The 22,266-nt window shown below is 40.4% G+C and overlaps 1 protein-coding gene across 10 annotated transcripts in view; it reads right to left on the minus strand.

Annotated features, from left to right (window-relative positions):
* Positions 1-22,266, minus strand: part of slit2 (slit homolog 2 (Drosophila)) — a 78,980-nt gene that overhangs the window by 54,806 nt on the left and 1,908 nt on the right. For all 10 annotated transcript variants that reach the window (XM_072463975.1, XM_072463970.1, XM_072463968.1 and 7 more), the window contains exons 3-4: positions 20,092-20,163; positions 14,820-14,891 (exon numbers count right to left, since the gene is read on the minus strand). In XM_072463975.1, coding sequence (XP_072320076.1) covers positions 14,820-14,891; positions 20,092-20,163 — 144 coding nt within the window. The remainder of the gene's footprint in view (positions 1-14,819; positions 14,892-20,091; positions 20,164-22,266) is intronic.

The raw sequence follows: 22,266 nt of genomic DNA on the forward strand, positions 1-22,266 counted from the left end.
TTTTATATTTCACTCAGTTTCTCTGCCACAAACAAAGACACCTAAACTGGCTCTGTTAGACTGATGTGCGAATCACTCTACACAATATCAATCTGGACAGGCTCTTGGTAAAAGCAGTTGGGAAAAGGCGCAACGTCATGATGAATATTTAAATCTGATTGATCAAAGCACAACAACAGGAACAAGTTGAGAAATCAGACTGTTGTCAAATCCAGTCAGAGCAAAGCATCGACCTCTTCCCCGTCCTCAAATACACAAAAAACTATATGTGCACGTTTTAAAAAACCCTGAAATAGTCCGTAAACCTGCTAAAAGAGGCCAGAGTACCTCTTTCTGTGTCGCCATGTTGGTTTAGGTCGTCTTTTTAACCTAAACTACACTGCTGTGCTGTGATTGGTCAGCCATTCAGCGGACAACTCAAATCAATGAAAGAGGCGAGGTGTGAATTGACCAATTAACATGCAAACTAATCAATGGTCCGCTCTAAAGTGACTCTCCACCACAAAGTTAAACATATATACAACATGTGACTGCAGTATTGTGAGTTCGAATACCTACATCTCATCCCATGTCATGCTCAACTGTCCTGTCTAATACAGCCTTAATTGAAAATAAATGATCTCTATTTCAATATTTTCAACATAACTAACAGTAAAGCTGAGATCCAAATTGCTCCAGAGACTTTGGGCAAAGGATGAAATGAACCTACCACCTGCTACTGTCCGTGCTCTCATCTGCCACCAGCACCACTCATGTTTGGCCAATAACACAGGAAATGTAGGGGCTAATAGTCACAGCTCAAGGAAGCGCTTACAGTTTCCCAGCCTCTAATGGTAGTTCACTTTACATCATTAATACTCATCAATCAACAGCCAGTTTGAACGTGTGAAGAACAGACCCGACAGCCTGTGTTTTAAAAAAAGAAGCAAGTAGAGATCAACTTCACCAAACAAACCTTGAACTTAAAGTTTAAAAGTTTGTTTTCATTTGTTCAGTTAAATCCACAGCTCGATTGTTTTCCTAATTAAGAGCAAACCCATTTTTAGACTGACTTCTGACTCAAGGTGTTTCTATAGTAACATAAATATAGGAATGGTGTTCATTGCAACTGTTTTATTTTATTTAACCAGGAGCACCTCAGTGAGGTGCTTTTCCTATGGAGTCGTGGCTTAGAGGTAGCAAATGTACATAATGTCATGAATACAAACAACAACAACAATCAAAATATTGTTTAAAACACAGTTTATGAAAATAATTTGCACAATATTGAGTTATTCTTTATAGGGAGTTGCACACAAATAAATAAATCCTAACAGGCAGTGGACTGCATGTTAAATGAGGTGAATACTTCACAGGAGGACATTTCTGCATTAGTTAGGTCTTTTGTTTTGATGCCTCGGATCAGAGCCTAATAAATATTAAAATAATGTCACAAACTGAAAGAATCTCACATAAAAACAATCGGGCAGACTTTACTTTAAATTTGAAGTGTCCGTCAGAAAGTTAAAGTTTTTGAGATTTAACAGTAGCTTGGAATGATAAGCCCATTAATTGTATTGTTTTTTTTGTTTATATAAAATTGAACAATGAAAACAAATGTCAAATAAATGTAAAATAAATGTAACATAAATGTAATAAACAATGTACTTATATAAAAAAAAAAAACAGCAGACATCCTTCATGCAGCCTTTGATCGTTGCATGCTCATTAACCTTGACCTGAAACTGCCTAGCGTTTAATTGTTACTATGGAAACGACCTGCGTTCCCCCTGCACCTCCTCTCCTCCAAACGCACACACACGCACGCACATCCAGACACATAGACTCATGTGTACAAAGTGTTCAATTAAAGCCATCCATTCTGCTTGAGTAGCTGCAGTCATCGCCATGAGCCGGCCCCGTATCACCTGTCTCTGTCTGTTTCTGCCACACACAGGAAGCACAGCGGAAAACGGCCCCTAATAATGCCAACAAAAATAAAAAGTAACCCAGCTCTTTTTGTATAATGCATAATTGTATGTATTTTTTTTTCTAGATGAGTTGATTGATTGATTGATTGCTGATTATTGTTTAATTTAACTTGAAATTTGGTGTACGTAGTAAGCCTATCTTTATTTTTATCCTATAGCGGATTTAAATTGTTTTTCTTTTTGATTTTAAATAGGTTGTTTTATCATTGTTCTTTGTTTTATGTTGCACCGAATCACCAAAGCGAGTTCCTATGTTTGTGATTTCTGTTCATTAGCAATGGCAATAAACCTTTTCTGATTCTGATTCTTCTGCTGCAGCCATGTAGCGAAACACAATATTGACCTTATTTGCATTAATTTAAATCAATTAACTATAAATTATACTTTAAGAAGACAATTTCATATGAACAAAATCTAGTAATGTTATAAATATACAATTAACAGCCACATGTTTTTGCTTTATAAAAACAACTGCTGTTTTATGCTCCAATGCCCCAGTGACCAGGAGCAGATGAAAGTGCTAATTCAAAACTGTATTCGTATCTCAAGCTTGAGTGAAAATGTCACAAACGTTTGACAAGACAGCTCAATCGACTGACGCCAGCTCAAAGCATCATCGGGGGTGAACTGAGCGAGGGGATCGTCTTTTAAAATTGAGAAACTCTGCTTCCCTTAACCGCCAAGCACTTTGACGCAGCGTGAAGGTACACCACGCTGCCACATACTGTAAGTTCAAATGGAGCCTGTAATTCTTATGAACTCTCGAACCCTCAGTAACCTGCATGAGACCACTGTGGCTTTGTCTGAACATGCAAGTTGTCAGTGTGTTGTGGTTAATAACCCTTTCCTCCCCTCGCAATGTAAAGCCTCATTCCAAATAGTTACAGGAGGTGATGAAAACCTGATTGCCTGATTTCCTGTCAGCATCATTCAACTAAGTCTCCTGAAAGACAAGTGTTTTCTAAAGTTTGGGACTGTATTGGGTCAGACTCAGAAGAACTTCAAATGCATTGACAGTAAGTTGTCTGCCCAGAAGCGCTGTTGTAATGATGGCTGCTGTAAAACAGGCTGACATCAGAGCCTAAGGTGGCTCATTTCCTCACCTCTTCTCACTTCAGCTTTATGACACACAGATATGTGTCTGTGTCCAGGTGTTGTTGAGGCTGTAACTTTCACCTCAACGTCTGACTTTTCAAGATATTTGGATTGATAATAAATCTTCAGTAATGCTACTCTTTGTTCACTGTTAAATAATAAAAACAAACCTCTGTACAATAATAAAGCATGATTAAATTAGGCTTGGATTAAACATCATAGTGTTATTTCAGAGATTAACGCTTGTGCCATTAGGAATAACTAAAATAATAAATGATCCAGTAAACATTGAACCAAGTATAAATGTATGTTAATAATGTTTATTTGTCTGCACCTTCACAAAGTTGCTGTTTGTGGCCCACTTTTTTGCAAAACTCGATTGGCCTATTGTAAAACAAAGGTAGGTCTCATCCATTCACAGGAATGGGAATATTGGCAGACAAGAAAAGACAAGACCAGACTTATTCATTCGCATGTGTGCAAGTCGTCATTGAACCAAGGCCCATAGAAGAAAGAAGATGGGTCAAATACGAGTTAGGAAATTAATACATCCCCTTTGTATTATGTTTGAAGCTATTACAAAGAAATAGGCAAGGCAAGTTTATTTGTAGAGCACATTTCATACACAAGGCAATTCAAAGTGCTTCACACAGCAGGGAAAATGCATTCAAATCACAAAGAAATTACAGAAACAGAAATACAATAAAATTAACTGAATTAAAAATTATCAATCCAACTGATTGTCTAAACTAATAAAATCACAAACAAAAGTGAAGAGTGCAAAGAAAAAATCCTTTCAGTCATATGCGCAGCTAAACAAAACTGTTTTTAGCTTAGATTTGAACATTGTCAGAGTAGAAGCCTGTCTCACATCTTCAGGAAGACTGTTCCAGATTTTAGCTGCATAAAACTGAAATGCAGATTCCCCATGTTTTGTCCTGACTCTGACACCAGCAGGAGGCCGGTCCCTGAGGTCCTCAGAGTCCGAGATGGTTCATATGGCACTAACATGTCTGGGATGTAGTTTGGTGCTAGGTCATGGAGAGACTTGTACACAAGCAGAGCTGCTTTAAATTCTCTTCTCTGAGCCACAGGAGCCAGTGCAGAGACCTGAGAACAGGACTAATGTGATGGTACTTCCTGGTTCTAGTCAGGACCCGAGCAGCAGCGTTCTGGATGTACTGCAGCTGTTTTACAACTCGTTTGGAGAGGCCAGTGAGCGGCCGTTACAGTAGTCTAATCTACTGGAGACAAACGCATGGATAAGTCTCTCTAAATCTGGTTTTGACACTATATTTTTGATTTTGGCAATGTTTTTTAGATGGTAAAAAGCTGCTGATGTTATTGATTTGACGTGGTATTAAAGTTCAAGTCTGAGTCCATTACCCCCAGATTTCTAATTTGGTTTGTAGGTTTTAGAGCGAGACTCTGGAGGTGACCGCTAACACTTTCTCTTTGTTTCTGTGGGCCAAAAATGATTATTTCAGTCTTGTCTGAGTTCAGCTGGAGAAAGTTGTTTTGCATCCACAAACTGATCTGTTGGATGCAGTGACAGAGTGAATCTACTGGTCCATAGTCACCTGCAGATAGTGAAACATAGATCTGAGTGTCGTCTGCATAATTGTATATTAATATATACTACAATATATATTAATATACATGTTATTATTACTTTATGCAATAGCATTGGATCTTGGATCTCAATATACTCATAATTTAAAGTGAAAATATAAAATAATTCCTTTGTTGGCTTCTTCTTGATTTTTTCCAAATGTTCTAATCTAGTCAAACTTAACTGTTAGCTGAACAACATAGAGCTATTGTTGTTGCCAGACACATACAACAGGACTGAAAAGGGAGGAGTGATATGATCAGAGTCCTGACATGTCATTGCATAGCTCATCTCCTCTGCTTTGATAGCATCTGTTTAATCCTGCTTCAGCCAGCCTCTCCTGGCATGCTCTGTCACTGTGTGGTTTCTTCCCAACACGATTGCAAAGGTCAGAGTTCCCGAGAGCAGCCGCCATTTAGAGGGGGGCCCAGTGTTACCGTAGAGATGGGAGAAAACTGTAATTGGATAATTACACATCAGCATTTCAACCTGTTATTAAGTCTGTGCAGTTTTGATCGGTGTGTTGACTCTGAAAAAACCTGTGATTATAGTCCTGCTGAGCTGTCATAGACCTGCAGCCATCACCTGCAGGACTATTTTCTAAACCGATTATCCGATTAGATTAACATTTCATACAACCAAACAATCCCTCATTAAAGCTTTTGGTCTATGTTGTTATGTTGTGATGGAGTCTGCGTTCAACTCTGAGTTTGGTTGATACTTTTCATATTTCCACTTAAATTAACTTAATCTGTATCAAGATCTACTTTCCTCTTTTCTCCTAAAGGTGGTAAATTAAGAATCACAGATCTGCAGCGTCTGTTAATATTTCTGAAAAATCACAAGGAAACCAACGTGTTGTGGTCCATCCTTGGCCTATGTCCTCACATTTCTTAAACTTAGTGGTTTTTAATGAGGCCAGGTCGGTGTGGTCACCTCAAACACACTCAGCCTTTGGAGTAACAATGCGACAGCCTCTAAACTTGTAAGCAACATCTCTGGGAGGAATCAGTGGTCACGATCCCTGGTTTCCTGGTTTCTTCTACACCATTAGCATAATTAAGGGCCTTGCATAAGACTCTCTAAACCAATGAACGTTGGAGGGGCGAGGTGGGAAGGCAGAAAAGACTCAAGAGCAATGTCCTGTAGAAAAGGAAGCAGCCATAAAAGAGGTGGTGGGACAGGGAGAGCCCAGGACGGGATGGTAAATGGGGGCACGAAAAGACCAAGTGAGCAGGAGAGGGAGGGAGGAAGGGGGGAGGGGGGTTTCTTTGTGGACCAGGCACAGTGACATGGGTGCCAATAGGAGCGGGCGATGACGGGCCTGCTGGAGAATGCCAGCTATGCCAGTGGAGTGGCACTAATGGAGCCAGCAAGGGGATGCAGTTGCCTGCCCTGGAGGGGGATATTGTGCAACTGGACAAGGTGGCTTGACACAGAGCCAAAATACAGGATTAGAGGGGAGCGGTGGATGTATTAAGAAAAGAGAAAGACAGCCATGTTAGGTCTTCTGACTGACTGACTCAAAGTCAACCGTTCTGCTTTGTATTTGTCCATCAAAGTTTTTACTTCTCCATCCATTACAATCTGACTACAAGAGATAAAAGAGAGTGTTTTCCAAGCTTGGATAAATAACATTGCATCCTGTATTGCAAAAAAAAAAAAATTGAGGATAGGATTTGTTATGGTGGAAAACAAGGCAGAAGAATACTTTGTTTAGTAGTAATAGTTTAGTCAGTTTAGCTGAGCACTGTTAAAACCTGTTAAATCTGTGTGTTTAGGCTGACTGATTTGTGGGACAGATGATACCCATTATTCACCATTTTGCCTTTTTGTAACTCCTGATGTTTCTAAGGAATTCCTCTCAGGGGTTAATTCTTCATAACCTGCCTACACACTTCCGCACACCACACAGACACAAACACCAGTTCCCATAATAGCACTAACCCTTATACATAGTTGCGTGTAGCGTGAGGGGTCAATACTGCTGAGTAGTTGTGATTGGGGTGAGTGGAGGAGCATTGCATGATGAATTGCCTGATTACTCCATAATCCCCCAATAATTCCCAGAGGAGCCTGACTCATCCATCAATACCCAGGTCTGGATCCATACCTGCATATACACCCCGAGAGTCGGCTCCACGGAGCAATAAAAGGCTCATTCTGGTGCTGCTAATGTAGTATTAAAGAAATTAAAGACAAATGGGACAAGATAGGAGAGGAAACAAGAATAATACAGACTTGGAGTCTTTATCATGGGTTTTTGAATATCAGATGTAACAGTAATTGAAGTAATGAAGTAAGTAAATGAGTAATGCTGAAGTGCAAAGTGAAGCTTTTAACCATTCTAATCAACATCTCATTCTATATTTCAGTTTTCACTTTTTCAGATCAATATGCAGCAAATTGCAAATAATTGTCCAAATATTTTAACGTGGAATATAGGGTCACTTTGTAGATTAGTCTCTTTATTTGTGCTGACTACATTCTAGTTGATAACGGAATTATGTACAGTTGAAAAAAATATGATGGAATGAGTTAAAGCTTTGTAGTAGTTGTTCCTTGTAATAACATATTAATTATCCTTTTGCTTGTCACCCATTCAATCTGCCCCAGAGGCCTCTGTAGGCCTCTTGTGAACGAAAAGAAAAATGGTTAACAAGTGTCATTAAAATAAGTGTTGGTTCATAGGTAGCAACAGTAGCGGAAGTGACACAACTAAGTGATGATTTAGGAGCTTTGTTGAGGCCCTTAATCAAACAGAGGATACAAGACCTCACACACGTCGAGATACGGACTCCCATGTGAGCTCTTCTTGCAACGGGACAGGTATTCCTCCCTCCCCTTTGTGCTCTTCTCCTTAGATAATCCACACTCGCGTTACACACCTGGGCACTTGTTCCTGACAGACACGCTGGCTCCAGGCTTTAGGCGACCTGCCATTTACTGTAGAAGCTTTGACATAACACTCTCCCCTGCTCAACCAGAGCACCCATGCCCTAAAACACCTCCTTTCTTTAATGCAAGAGAAGACGCATCCGTCGTCACCTCAGTCGCAGGCTTTCCGCACCATTTAGGAGCGTAAACACCACTCTCTTTTCTAAATAATGTTCATTCATTATCACTGTGTTGGCCTTATTCCAGGTATGTAATCTGGCATGTCCATTATCCTGGATAACTCATTGGGTGACGCTGATGATCCCTGACCTATCACCTTTTGACAATAACCCCCGACCTTAACTCACCCAAGGCGACAGGTGATTAACTGAGCCATGATCACTCGACCAGATTTGACCCAAAAGTGATAGTTTACAGGAAAATCAAAGTGTGGAAAGTGTTTTTATGAAAATAATTGTATGTTTTTTGTTTTAGAAAATAGAAAATAGAAATGTAAGCGGTAAGCATTAAGCATTAAGCATTAAAGGCTCAATGAAAAGAGTGAGTGAAGAAAAATCAATAATCGTTCATCTAGTGATTCAAAATAAAAAAACTTAGAGGAAGTTGATATTTCTTTGTAGAATTTGATGACAGAAGTACTTCTTACATTACTCTTACATCAGACTTTTAAATTTTTCAGTGTCAAAAGCAACAAGTCAAAATCTATACACATACACTCATTTAATGCATTGTCCATAATATTGAAATGGATTTTGCCCGAGTGAACGCATCCATCTTCACATTTTCACTTTTTGCCTTCCTAAGACAATCTCAACACGGCCCCACAGATTGAATTACTGCACCGTGATGGCATGTGAACGGCCAAATCACTGCGTAGGAATGACTGGCCTTGAGCATTTCAAGAGCCACGTGATCCTTGTGATGGCAGCGGCGTGAGTCATCAACACTCAACACCTCCGTACAAGCGTAACTGTTGTTTTTGCACTTTTCGGGCCTGTAATGACGACTTAATACAACTGCTAACATAAGCTACAAGAGAAGTGTAAATGAAACTGTTTCCCTTGTTGGCTAGAGACATTGTGTGCTTTTGTGTGCGCTGAAAAGATGCTTGTAGTTTGATATGAGAAAAAACCGCAGGGGGCAGGAAATATTTTTGAATGGTAAAGCAGTGTTTCTGTGCCAGTCGCTGTTTGTTAAAGGCAAGAAGTGTGATTTGGATAAAGAGACAGGAGCAGAAAGCAAGAGGCCAAACCCGCACTGCCCCGGGTGGTTTACAAGGGTTTAACTTCATTTCCTCGTGCACACAAGATAGGCCTCGATTTGCATTTCCTATGTACACAGAGCCAATGGGCAAATAATTCCTGGATCTAAAACAGAGCGTTTATCTGTGGATATCAGGCCTACCAGGCTGGTTCTGCTGCGTGTTACATGGAAGGCAAAGGACAGAATGTGGAAAAAGGACAGATCATTTATAATAAGCCAGCAAAACTATTTCTGTATTTTTTTGTTTTTTCTCTACTTGGTCCAACTACAGGGAGCCACACAGTTATGAGATGTTTGTGCTAGTCCAGGTTTTATTGGTGGCTTATATGCCTATGAAGTGTAAATGACAGGTTCTCGTGTTTTTCTAATTATTATTGACATAGTTTGGAGGTTTACTATCTGTGGTAAATATCTATCATATTTTACATCAGTCAAGTTGCAGTTTATGAAGTCATCAATGAGCGACACTCTCGAAATGGCATGTAAACAAAACTGACACACTTTTCTAACGGTTTGAATATTTGTTATAAAGGTGTTATTAGGGATCATTCAAATCATAACTATTGTGTAATTTATATTGTTGTATTAGAAATGGTCAAACTGGGGGAAATCATGTTGATTTTGTTTTAATAAAATGTGTAGTATAATCTGTGGTGTGCGTTGGTGAACGGTTCATACTCAAGTTGAAGGACTTGGAGAGGAATACAGATTTTTACATCGACATCGCAGTAATCTCTCAGTGATTGCAGCATCTGGGTCTCATCTTATATAAATCACCTCCTGCTTTGGATCTCATGGCTGTGACATTCTTCAACTTTGACCACTGTGAACTTAAAGGTCGTCATCACTATGGCGACTACAACAGCTCACGCTCTCCAAATTAATTATTTACTCAGACTAAATTTCGCCTCCTCTGCCTGCGACCTCTAAAGCCTCTCGCCTGGTTAATCGTGGACACTCTGCTGGTGACTCTGCTGGTGACTCTGCTGGTTACTCTGCTGGTGACTCTGCTGGTTACTCTACTGGTTACTCTGCTGGTTACTCTGCTGGTGACTCTACTGGTGACTCTACTGGTTACTCTGCTGGTTACTCTACTGGTTACTCTGCTGGTTACTCTGCTGGTGACTCTACTGGTGACTCTACTGGTTACTCTGCTGGTTACTCTGCTGGTTACACTGGTGTGGCTCTTGTGTCCATTGTGCGGAGGCAGAAGTCTCGCTGAGAGCTCAAGACAAAGACACCTCCCTCTCGCCGGCTGAGGAGCAACAATGCCGCCTGGTAAAGCCTCACGAGGGCACCGTTTAGCACCGGATTAGGGACCATTACACACCCACAAACACACAACGGTCATTCAGTCAAGTCCTGCATTTTAACTTCATTCACCTCTGTGCTTGTGGGCGCAGAACTAAACGTGTCTTCTTCTATAAGCTATCCAAAAGCAAAATGTTCGTCATATTTGTAATGGTAAAGATACACTGCCCAATAGAGCTGCAAGATTAATGGCATTAATCAAATCGAAATCGTAACTTGAACTGAGGCAATAAGCACATTGCAATGGCTGCAATCTTCTAAGTGCCAATTTTATTCTGCATAAAAAAGCGCTGTTGTTAAGATCTGTTCAAAGGTGAAATTCATAATTTGCCAGTTCATATTTGAGTCTCTTTGTCAGTTTTCCTGGACGCATTAAAAAACAAAAACACATTTAGATATTTTTCTCGAATTGTTCCGCTCTGCTGCCCAAACATGAGCCTGTCCTGTTAATTTAAGGTGTAATTTTGTTGTCCTATCCGGAAATTGTACAGAGCATTTGAAAACACTGGTTCCACATAAAAACAAATTAATTTCTATAGAACTGACTACAAAATTAAAATCACACCACGCTTTGTGGGTTTAATACTGCCATTTCCAATAGGCCATAAACTTTTACGAATACTGCTACTGCTATTACCTCCAATTTTATTAGAGAGATCAAAAGTACTTCATTTGGAGATTCGATTAAATAGCTAAATAAATAAATAAGGCTAACTGGAGTAAAATATTTGGGACAATATCTTATTTTCCAACTCGAAAACCCACCCCCAATCCATCAGAACTTTATGAAATCGTCATTTTGAGCCTCTGATGACAACATGCCAGTTGACTAGAGGGAAACCAGCTGTTGTTGGGAGACAAGCCAGAAAAGGCCAAGCATCAAAATAAGCTCCCACTACATTGACTCAAAGCGTCAGTGGACCCATAGTGCAGCGAGGAGGCACTGACCCATTCTGTGATTCTCCTCTCCCTTTATCAAACCGCCTTTCATCTGCTCTTCTTTCATCTGCGGCTGATGGCTGGCCAGCGCACGGCCAAATACAGGACAGCAGGCTAATAGAGCAGGGGATGTATTCATTTTACACCAAGAAACAAAGGGGAAATAAAGGAGAAGAATACTGGAGGCGAATATCAATCAATCAATCAATCAATCAATCAATCAATAAACCTTCATTTATAGAGCCTTTTATAACACTCCAAGTGACCAAAGTGCTTCACAATTAAATTTGAGGCAATACAAAACACAAAACAATGTAAAAACAAACTGCACAAAATAAAGTGTCACTACATTACAGAGTGTTAAAAGCCAGGCAGAATAAATAAGTTCTAAGCCTGGATTTAAAAAGGTTAAAGTCTGTGATGGTGTGCATGCCAAAGGGCAGTTTAAATATGAAAGAAGATATTGGATAATTACGTTTATAGTTAATAATGCAGTTTTAAAATTAAAGAAAAGTAATTAGAGCAATTTTAGACCTTATGTGTCGTCACCTAAAACCATATTTGATCTTCCCGTGGCATATATTGTGGTCTGATGCAATTATTTGGTAATTAAAACAGGATGTTCTGAGATTAAAGGCTATTTATATATTATGCTAAATCTCTTCATCCTTAAAATGTACTAAGTGAACAGCATATCAACAGCTGCATTCTTGTCTGCTTTGACATCAAGCTATTATTCATGTAAAAAAGAAGAAAGAATGTGATCAAACTCTTTGCTTGTTGCCTATGGTAACAGTAGAAAATACATGATAAACCACATAATTAGTTTTACAAACCCTGATATTAAAAAGCTCATAAAGATAAATGTGTGTGTTCCATGTTATGACACAGGTGCTCTATAGAGTAAATCTCCCATACATTTAATTGAATAAATGGCAAAAAATATTAGTTTAAAAAGGCTTGTCTAGGCCTAGACAGATAGCCTGCTGGCCTATAGTATCAGGCTAATGCAAAATAAAGTAAAAATAGAGAATCACACTGTTACAAAATTCCTCTAATTTCTATAATCTATAACCTACTGCTTTCCCAAGTATGATCATGATTACACTATTAACTAATTCATTATTGATTCAGGCATTATTATTAACAGCAGGCACTAAAATAGATGACAGTAGACCAACTTTTACAGAGTTACAGAGAGGTCCTAATTAAGCAGCTGTGTGATTAGTTTTGTCGGTCTCTCTGGAGCAAACACTGGCAGCTGTTACCGCTGTGTGGATGGGGCCATTGACAGACGCCCAGCACATGGGCCCTCCAGATGTGTCTCTAACATGATACAGTGTAGACCCTTGGGTGCTCTGAGATGAGGTGTGCGCACAGGTGTAACCAACGATTATAGACATTTTATATGGGCTAGATTCAATATAGTGTCATCTGTTTACAACTGTTAGGAGCGTGTCTCAGATGTGCGCTGGAATAACTGCTAAGTTTCTGACTTAAGATTGTAAACAAGGGTTTGCACAAACCCCACATCCAAACTGGAACTACACTGGGACTAAAGATATTGAGGTTTGAGTAATGAACAATGTAACAGCCTAAAAAATGCACCTACAAAATATTGATAAAAGTGTACAGGAAGTATTCAGGAACAGAAATATATAGATAACAACATTTTAATAAAAAATATTTGATACAGCTTAATTCTAAGAGAATGATATGTTAAATCAATCATTAAAGATAATTTAAATGTTATCTCATGTTATTCATCATCTGTCAAATGAAAATTACCTTCTCTTTTCTATTCATTTTAAATATTTTGGTAGAACAGATGTCGAGAGTTAATGCATTTTCATAATTTACAACATATTCCCCTTGAAAGTTCTGATGTACATGCTTTAAAATAAATCCGTAATAACTCCTTATTTGTAGTTTTTCAATGCTTTTCAACGTTGTGGTGCTGTGCCTTAATCTATTTCCAGTCTCTTACATTTGGTGAGCTTTAAATGACACAAACGGACATTGAATCTCAACCAACTACAGGAAGTGTCACTTATCTTAACAATTAGGTTGATCTAGCCAAACAATCTCCTAACACGTAGAAATGTCACTTTGGTTAGGAACCTGTCACCTCGATCTCAACTCCAATTATCAATTACAGTGCCTCAAAAATGCAGCTTTCTCTTTCATGTACAAAACACGGTTGTGCAAACTTCCACACCTGACCTGAGCCTGGACTGATTTAGCCTGTGGAGTCTTAAAACCAGCGCAAGGAGCAAAGGTTAACACATAAATTCTCTCTCATGCACAAAGTTTTTTCCGAAGATTTGAAAAAGTGAAGACATAATTTTCATAATAGCCGGTTAAGCAAGCGTTCATTTATAGCAGCGTCAGTCCAATCCGTGCATACCTCTGGACCTCAACATGAAAACGCAACAAGAGCAACACTTCAGACATTCTCAGGGCCCTTGTTGTGATTGCTATAAATACCTCCACTCCAGGAGGTGCACTAGCCACTCACGTAGGATTTTATATTGACCGCAGGATGAAAGGATTTTGGCTTAACTTCAGCAGTGTCAGTCAATGTTGATGACTTCCATACGTCGGATGATTTGCCTTGGAAATTGTGTTGCCACAGCACCATGTTGGCACTTGGATGTTTAAATCTGCAACGCTTTGGGCAGCTAGCTAATTCTAAAAACCACCACACTATTATATTTTGTATTATGGTCAACGCATGCTTTATGTGCAGATAGAGAGAAACACGTCAATAGAGTTTGAAAATACACACAAGTTTAACCCCATATTGGACCTTTGCCAGGTAGTTGTGGGCTGACCCACTATATATTATCCAAATATCTTTGAAGCTTGGACACATCTGACACAAAGCGTAACATCCCTTAATGGGATGCACCTGAACACAATGCACACAAACTCCAGTCTGCAGACCCTTCATCCCCCATGAGCAACAGCTGAGCTCCGCGCAGTATAGGCCTGTATATTTTTACCTCGGCCCACATGCGGAGCGACATGCCAGCGTTTGGCCTTGAGCACCTCTCCATGCACTCACACAGACGCACTCAGACACCCAGAGACACATAGGTCAAGTCCAGCCGCCCGCCACAGCCACCACACAACATAAACAACTTTCACACACGCCGTGAATCATCCCAGCCTTTCAATATTGTTCTAGATAAATATATTCCGCCGCACACATAAATACACGCCACCATAATCATCGTGTGGGACCACAAATGACCGTGACTGGAAGTTAGTTCCCACAGTTGAGCAGTGGCAGCAGCAGCATCGCAGTGGCCCTGCCCACGAGCAGACTGGAAATCCACATCTCGCCTTACACCAAATACAGAGGTGCTCCGCTACAACAAACAGTGGTTAAATGCAAGCTCCCAACATTTATGTCCTGGAACTAAAGCTGTTTTCTGCCTCTATGTAACTTTAGATGAGAGGCCAGGCTTCTACCTCGCACTCAGAACCACTTCTATACCTCCGTATCCACAGCCACACATGAGTCCCAGTGGGCAGCAGCTGTTTGAGTGCTAATCTCCATCATGGCTACTGAACTGGCTTGGATTGGGGTGCCATGTACATTTCTCTCTGATCTCCCAAAACAATACAAAAACACACCTCAGACCAAATCACTTGTAAATGCGGCTTGTATATAAACATTGCAACACAAGCAGTACAAAAAACAGAGTGTTAAAAAGTGAACTTACAGCCTGTAGAGTTTAGTCGTTCCCAGGAAAAGCAGCTCAGGGAATACTGCCAGATTATTCCTATTGAGGCGTCTGGAAAACACAAAAATGAGGAAACAAGCTTTACATCTTCACAACATAATAAACGGTGCTTAACATAAGTCAGATTGTTTTTTTTTTCATCATATCACGTATTATATTGTGCTCGGACTGCAACACTGTCACTTTAGCGGGGGATAAGAAAGTAGGATGTAGGTTGTGTGCGTAGTGTGAGTGAATTACTCTGTCTGGCCCATTGATTTAAGGGGTACAACATGGTCGCCGGACAAACAGCAGCTCAACGGAGACCAGAAAGAAGGCGGGCGGAGGAAGATGAGAGAGGGGAGGGAGGGACTTTTACTTTTACCACAATGGCGAAAAGAGAGGAGACGATGTGGGAAAAACAAACAGGCAGTCTGGCTGGGCTACCGAATGTGTGAAAAGGACCCCATTGAGTAAACAAGGGCTTCACAAGGAAAGAGCTCACAACAACCCATCACACACACACACACACACACACGCACACACACACACACACACGCACACACACACACACACACACGAGTGAAAAACTGGGTTGAGTTTAATAATCTAGGTGCTATCATTTAACCCGGCTGAAGTGGACTGAAGAGGGTTGGGGGCTGTGTTGGGGGAGTGCGGAGGATTGCTTGCTGCAGGGACAATTTAACCCGGCAAACTAACCTCCACAAGAGCTGAGAAGGGCGCCCAGCAGCCTGTGGAGGGAATTAAAGCGTCGGAGAAAGCACAACAATGTGTTCTATAGTAGTATTTTAATGTAGGGTCTGATATTAAACATAAGTATGACCTGTTGAGGGCTGAAGATCACTATGCCCGGCGCTCACTTGATATTTATAGCCTCGAGTACGGACTGATTGGGGGGAGACAGCCTTCTCTTATGCTGCTCCCTCAGCTTGGAACTCTCTCCCGTCTGAACTGAGTAGTGTTGTCACGATACTGAAATTTCAAACGTGATTTTGTCACTAAATTATATTCTCAATACCAGTTTCGATATCAAAATTATAGTTAAAAGGTCAGGGTTGGGATTATTGGAATTTTTTTTGTATCGATTTTGAGTTTTACGCTATTTTAAAAAACTTAAACATGAGACTTGTCTGTGCTTTCTAATGAAGCTTGTTAAATGTCTCTTGTTTAAATGTGTAAATATTTTTATATTTTGCACTGCCAGTTTCCCACTCTGGCCCAGGTCAACCTTGAAAAAGGGTTTTGATCTCGATGGGTTTTTACCTGGTTAAATAAAGGTCAATAAATAAGTAATGCCATGGGTGTGGAAAAAATAATGCAAAAGGTGTTTATGCATTTAACAGTACAGTACTAAGTCCCTATAATTCCCCAGTCCCTATTTAGTCAGAGGAACCGCCTAGTCCCCCATGCACACATTCACACTACAACACTGGCAGAAAATTAATTGGCATTAACAAAAAACAAAATAACCTTAATTCTGCTCTTTTTGAGCAATATATTATAAAAAAAATTGGAATAGAGGAAAAAAGGTCTTATAAAGTAAATAAAAAAATGTGAAAGGCAGTCAAAATGAGAAGAAGTACTCTGTAGTTGTAGAAGTACAATTATTTGAGAATGAAGCAGAAGGCGGTCCTATTTTTTGGAACTGTCCGAGGTGTCCAAATCATTTATCTAGGCCCAGTAAAGTCTGAGAATGAGTTTAAACAAAAACATTTCAACAAAGGCAGTGCTTTAAATGTACTGACAAAAGGTTCCTGGTTGGACTGGAAAGTACCTGCCCCTGAGCGCAGGCCCTAGTTCCTACTCTGTGCGAACACGCCTCAAATGAGGACTGGAATAAAAAAGGTTCCTACAGTGCGAAAAACCACTACAGAGAAAATATACTTTTAATAATTATCTAATTATTAGGGTACTCAAAATTAAGTACACTTTTTTCATTTTAGAACTATAAATACAAAAAACAAAATCAGAATTTGACTTGAAACTAAGAACAAAACAACTTTGCCCTCTGCAAAATTACCCCATTTGACTTAAAAAAAAATCTTAAATCACATTAAGACTCTAACAAACCTTTTAGAGCCATTTCTCAATGACCTCTGAGCTCTTATCCTTCACTACTTTTGACTTTGTTCCTTATCAAGCACTTTTGCATGACGTCATCTTATCGTTGTCTTGGGCAGCAGAACAGAGTGACCCTAAACGCACGCGCGCGCACACACAAACACACACACACACACACACACACACTATCTACACAGGAGTTACATCAGAGGCCACTTAAATATATAACGTCCCACAGAAATGATGGCTGTGAATTATTTACCGCTTTGGTCTCCGGGAGCCCGTAAGAGAGAGTGCCGAGGCCCACTCCCCGTTCGGCCCTACCCAGCCGCTGGCACCCACCACTGGGCTACACCTCCCAGGAGGCAGTGGGGCTGTGGCGGGCTGTGCAGGTGGAGAGGGGGCGAATGAGCTCATACACTTAAAATAGATGGGATGCTGTCAGACTAAGAGAGTGAACCGAGGAGGGAGGACAAACAGTCAAGGCGAGCGGGGTGTCAAAGAGATTTATTTCTCTGTCGCTTCGGTGTCGTGCGGAATCATTTTTATCATGTAAACATCATCTCCTGCTAGTTTTATGGACAGATCATGATTTTTGTTTAAGAGTTGTTGCATAGTATTCAGCAATTGGGTGGCCATGACAACAACCACCGGATTAATAGTTTGAACAGTGGAATGTGAAATATTAAAAGCTTCGAGATTCCGTTTTGTTTGGATGGAGGAGAGTTTTAAGGGAGTGGATGCCGAGTGGAAAACATGCCAGAGCAAGAAAATATTCAAGGTATATGATTGCAGTCCAGATAATTTGCTGAGAGAACGTGAAGGTTGAAGTAAAGAAAAAAATGCCTGCTTAAGACGCAAACTCTATTTGTAGTACTTTCAAGGTACTCATTTAAGATAAGAATGAACTGAAACTAAATTTAAATACTGAATGGTTTTGTTGGCCAGTAAAATAATATAAAAAAGGATTTATGTGGGGCTAAAAGAGCGTTAGTGTAATTATTTGTGTGGTAAGTAAACACAAAAAAACAATCTTGTAGTCAGAAAATGTGGTGGAGGCTGTAGTGAGAGGAATTGCAACAGTCTCAAGCAAAGCTGCAGTCTGGTGGCGCTAATCCCCGCAGTCATAAACAGATGCTAAAATACCACACTGCACATAGTAAACGCTCACAAAAGAAAAAAAAAATCTGTAAATCATGTGCACAGTCAAACATGAAAACAGTAGCAGGGGAAAACTTCTCGAGACCTCGGATGACACACACTGACCAAAATGGTTTCATCTGTCTGCACTGATAACATCTCTTAAAGCAATCAACTCGCCCCTAAGCCACATGCTAAATTCCACCACTATCACAAAAAAAAAGACTAAATTCGACCAACAAACAGAGGAATTGTCGCTTTCTAAAAAAGAGCAAAGCACAGCGAACCCAAGAGGAAAATCTATCACTGATGACTTTTTCAACACAAGCACGGCTTTAGAATTGTGGCTTTTGTGTGTCTTCGCACTGCAGATAATTTCAAGCTCTAGTGCTCAATAAAAATGAAGAAGAGAGCATTTTGGAAGTTGCCCTGCAAGAACAATGCTATCATTCAGGCTTTGTAGATCATAATTGAGCACCGATTTTGGGCTTTCCTTTGAAATCTATACATATTCAAGAATAACAAACCTGATGATCTCATTTGTGAGTTTTAAAAGATACCTGTAATCAGTATGTGTTATTCATAGTTATTCAAATTGATTGGTACAATGCAATCACACCGTTATAAGTTCATTATCTGGTGCTCTATCTCGCCACTGCTCTTGAGGCGATTCCGTCAGAGCTTTGTTGTGCATTTTTGTGGTGATTATCTGTTCTTATCTTGGGCTTGGAATTAAATGGGGCAATAAAGAAGTCAACATTAAACGCGAGGCACGACCAACCAGGAACTCCAGTCTTTCCTCTGCTGCAGCCAGAGGGAGAAACATTCCTGTGTGCTCTGGACAATAGAAGAGATGGGTGAGGAGAAGGGCAAAGGAACAGTAAACCTGAAGTGGCAGAGCAGCCTTGCGTAAGTGAATGTGCATGTGGGGTGTCCATGCACACGCCTCCATGAGTGTTTTACACGGCCATCCACCAGACTGTGAGCCCCACACTGAACGTCCTCCAGCTACTGCCCCACACCTGACCCAGCCGCTCCCCGCCCTGCAGCCCGGTCGCAAAGAGGATGAGGGGACCGTTTTCAGCACGATGGGGGGCAGTCACACTGGATCTGTCAGCCGCGCTTAGGGCCCTCTCCTCTGGGCAGCGGTGCCCAGCAGGCCCCCTTCACCCCCCACACAGAGCGAAGGTCTTTGAAATGAGCCCCCAGTCTCCAGACTCTGGCGACATGGCTTTGTCTGAAGGCAGCAGGGGGTCATTGATGACTGACTCTAGCTTTATGTTTGTGAACATGCCATGCTGCGGACGCGGAATTACAGTTTATCTCTCGCAAAGACAACACACACAGACATGTACTACAAAGTGAGATATGGGCCAGCATGATTAGCAGAGACACAGGTTATTGACCAACATACTTGTCCAATAGCCTGCTACAAGCACTCTTGTCAAAAGATACTGTATATAGGCCTGTTAGGTTGGAGCGCACTTTTTGCACATCACATTCACTCAATTCAATGACACAGGAGCAGGAAGGGAACTTTGGCAGCCTTCTACTGGAAGCTTAGTGTTTAGGAAGTTTAGGAAGTCTGACAAAACATTATTAAATTCCCAAGTACTGCTTTTCATGCGCGTCTACAGGTGGTGAATTTGAATGTGGGGAGATATGTCTGAATGCACATCTAAGGAGCAAACACTTCGTAAGTCTTTAATTAACAGTCTCTATCTCACCCGGGTGCATTCCAGTTGGTCACAGTGCCACATAACACACATTTACTCACACATCAAGTAGAGCTGACAGGCCAGACAATGGTCATATCGCCAGCGAGGGGTCCATGTCTCAGGCTAACCCAAGGCTTAATTATGCTATAAGTGCCTCGGGGCTGGATGCTGAATACCAGTGATTCCACACCAGTGCCGTAACAACCCACCACTGTTCCCCAGTCACCGCCCTCTGATGCTGTCTAATAACTTTAAACAAGACTGAAAACTGTGACGGCATGTAGAGCAGTGACTGTGATGATAAATTATACATGTTCGTAATAGTTACTTACACTCGCTCCAGCTCCTTCAAGTCCTGGAAAGCTCCTCTCTCAATTGTAGTGATTTTGTTCTCCATAAGTTGCCTGAAAAAGAGTAAGTCCTCATTAACAATACATTTCATATTCTTCAGCTCCCCGAACAAGGGGGAAATATAGAGCCTAAAGCCATATGCAGCGTGTACTTTTCCTGGTACTGAGCTACTTTGTACAACTAGTGCAATTACATTCTCTTTTGTAAGATTTGTTTTTATATTTGGAGGCAAAAACCAGCTAAGATGAAATGAGTTGTCTGTCCGTGTAAAATAAAGACTTTTAATTAATGCAAAAAACAATGATGCGAAGAATACTTACTTGAATACCTTCATTAAATAGTATTTTGTAACATATTCCATCACATAGTCCAACAGTTTTCTCTTAGAATACTTACTCATTAAGTTGGATAATTATACAGTGTAAAACGCGACATGCAATGAAAGCAACTTATGTTCGTTGCACCGCCTGTTCTGCATTTATTTATCAGTAATTAGAGAAGGGGGAAAATAACAAACATCCACCATCTTTTATGTTTTCTTACTAATGCTGAGCAGTCAGAACCTCAAATTGCAAGTTCAATTACCTATGATCATGTATTTACTATTTATCATGTATTTATTTGATTTTAGGAAAGTAACTGTGTTCCCATTCTAACAAATGAAACTGTGGTAAGTGTACGTAACTGTAACTTATTAAGAGTTCCTTAAAATTAGTTTTCTAAATACTTATTTTTTGGACATGTATGTAGGTTCTTAGCGTACAAAACATATAAATGGCTCCTTCTTACATTTTGCCTGTCCTTTGTCCCAATTCTTGATAAATCTGCTTCTGTCAGTGAGCTTAGAGCCAAATGCCCTATACAAACACTCAATACGATTTTAGATGGAGCAAGTAATTCAATCAATTGTTTTATACAAAATGTCTTCTTCCAGATGTTGAATTTGGAGAAAAGTCTTAAAGAGAAAAGTCAGCCTTGGAAAGCAGACTGAGTGATATATAAAGATGGTCTGTTTTGGACAGTGATGACCTGGAGAGGAGGGAGCCGAGGCAGGGGCAGGGCCGTGATTGACAGCACTCACAGGAGGAAGGCAGCGTTGGCCAGATACATGCTTAGGCTATAAAAGAGCCGAGGAGCAGATGGGAGCTGATAGAATGTTGAAACAGTGAAAGAGAAGGAGGCAGACGACAATCAGCGGCGGTCGATAGAGGCCCAGAATTGACTTTAAAACTGGCCCATCACTTGGACACAGACTCATCTATCATCCAATTTACTCCCTATCTAACCACACGCCTGTGACTACTCATTCACTTAGGACAACTCCTCTGCCCCGAGCTGCAGTCTGCTGACCACGCTGACACACGGGCATTACAGGCCAGCGCTCACCATCAACACTGTGTAGCCTTGCAGAGAGATAGAACATTATATTAAGTGCGTTGGTAAAAACAACACAGTACTCATATTGTTGCTGTGTCCCTTAGCAAAGCACTTCACCCACATTAGCAATACTCTAACGGTGACCGCCCACATCAGAGGTATAATACAGAAAGTTATACTCATCAGCTTTGTGGTAACTGATGACCACAAGAAAGATGCATATATCTGACTTATTTATTTAATTGAATTTCCCTCTGTATCCATCTATCTGTATATCTAAACCACTAAGCTATGAAACATTTTGCCAATTTAAAAGTTATAAATACTTTTGGACTGAAAACAACTTCTGGACATTAGTTACAACATAGTTAGTCTCTGTCGTGCCTTTAAATTCTTGATGTTAGAATGCTTTAAAAAGCCTTCGTCGGTCTGTTGACAACTGTTACAAATGGCTAGAAAAGGAATGGTGACAGCATAAAAAACTGGCCTGGTCTGGCAATTATGAAAAGAAAACGGAAAAGCCGAAGATAAAAAAAAAATGCAATTAAAGTGTTAATCTTAAAAGTAAATCTTAAGAAAATGTATGTGTTTCATTTATTCTAACTGTGAGTGATGGTGCAGGTAAACATCTGAAAACACACACTTTACAGGGCCTAAACATGCAGGTGATAATGACAGATAACTCATGATATCAGCACAGTGACTGACATGGATACACTCCCTCTAATCCACAGGAAACACGCTAGAATAAATCCACCATCTTCAAGCCTTAAAAAAGT

The sequence above is a fragment of the Eucyclogobius newberryi genome, unplaced genomic scaffold (genome assembly GCF_026437365.1).
Source record: "Eucyclogobius newberryi isolate DKJ021-1_F unplaced genomic scaffold, fEucNew1.0.hap1 SCAF_4, whole genome shotgun sequence".
Taxonomy (NCBI): domain Eukaryota; kingdom Metazoa; phylum Chordata; class Actinopteri; order Gobiiformes; family Gobiidae; genus Eucyclogobius; species Eucyclogobius newberryi.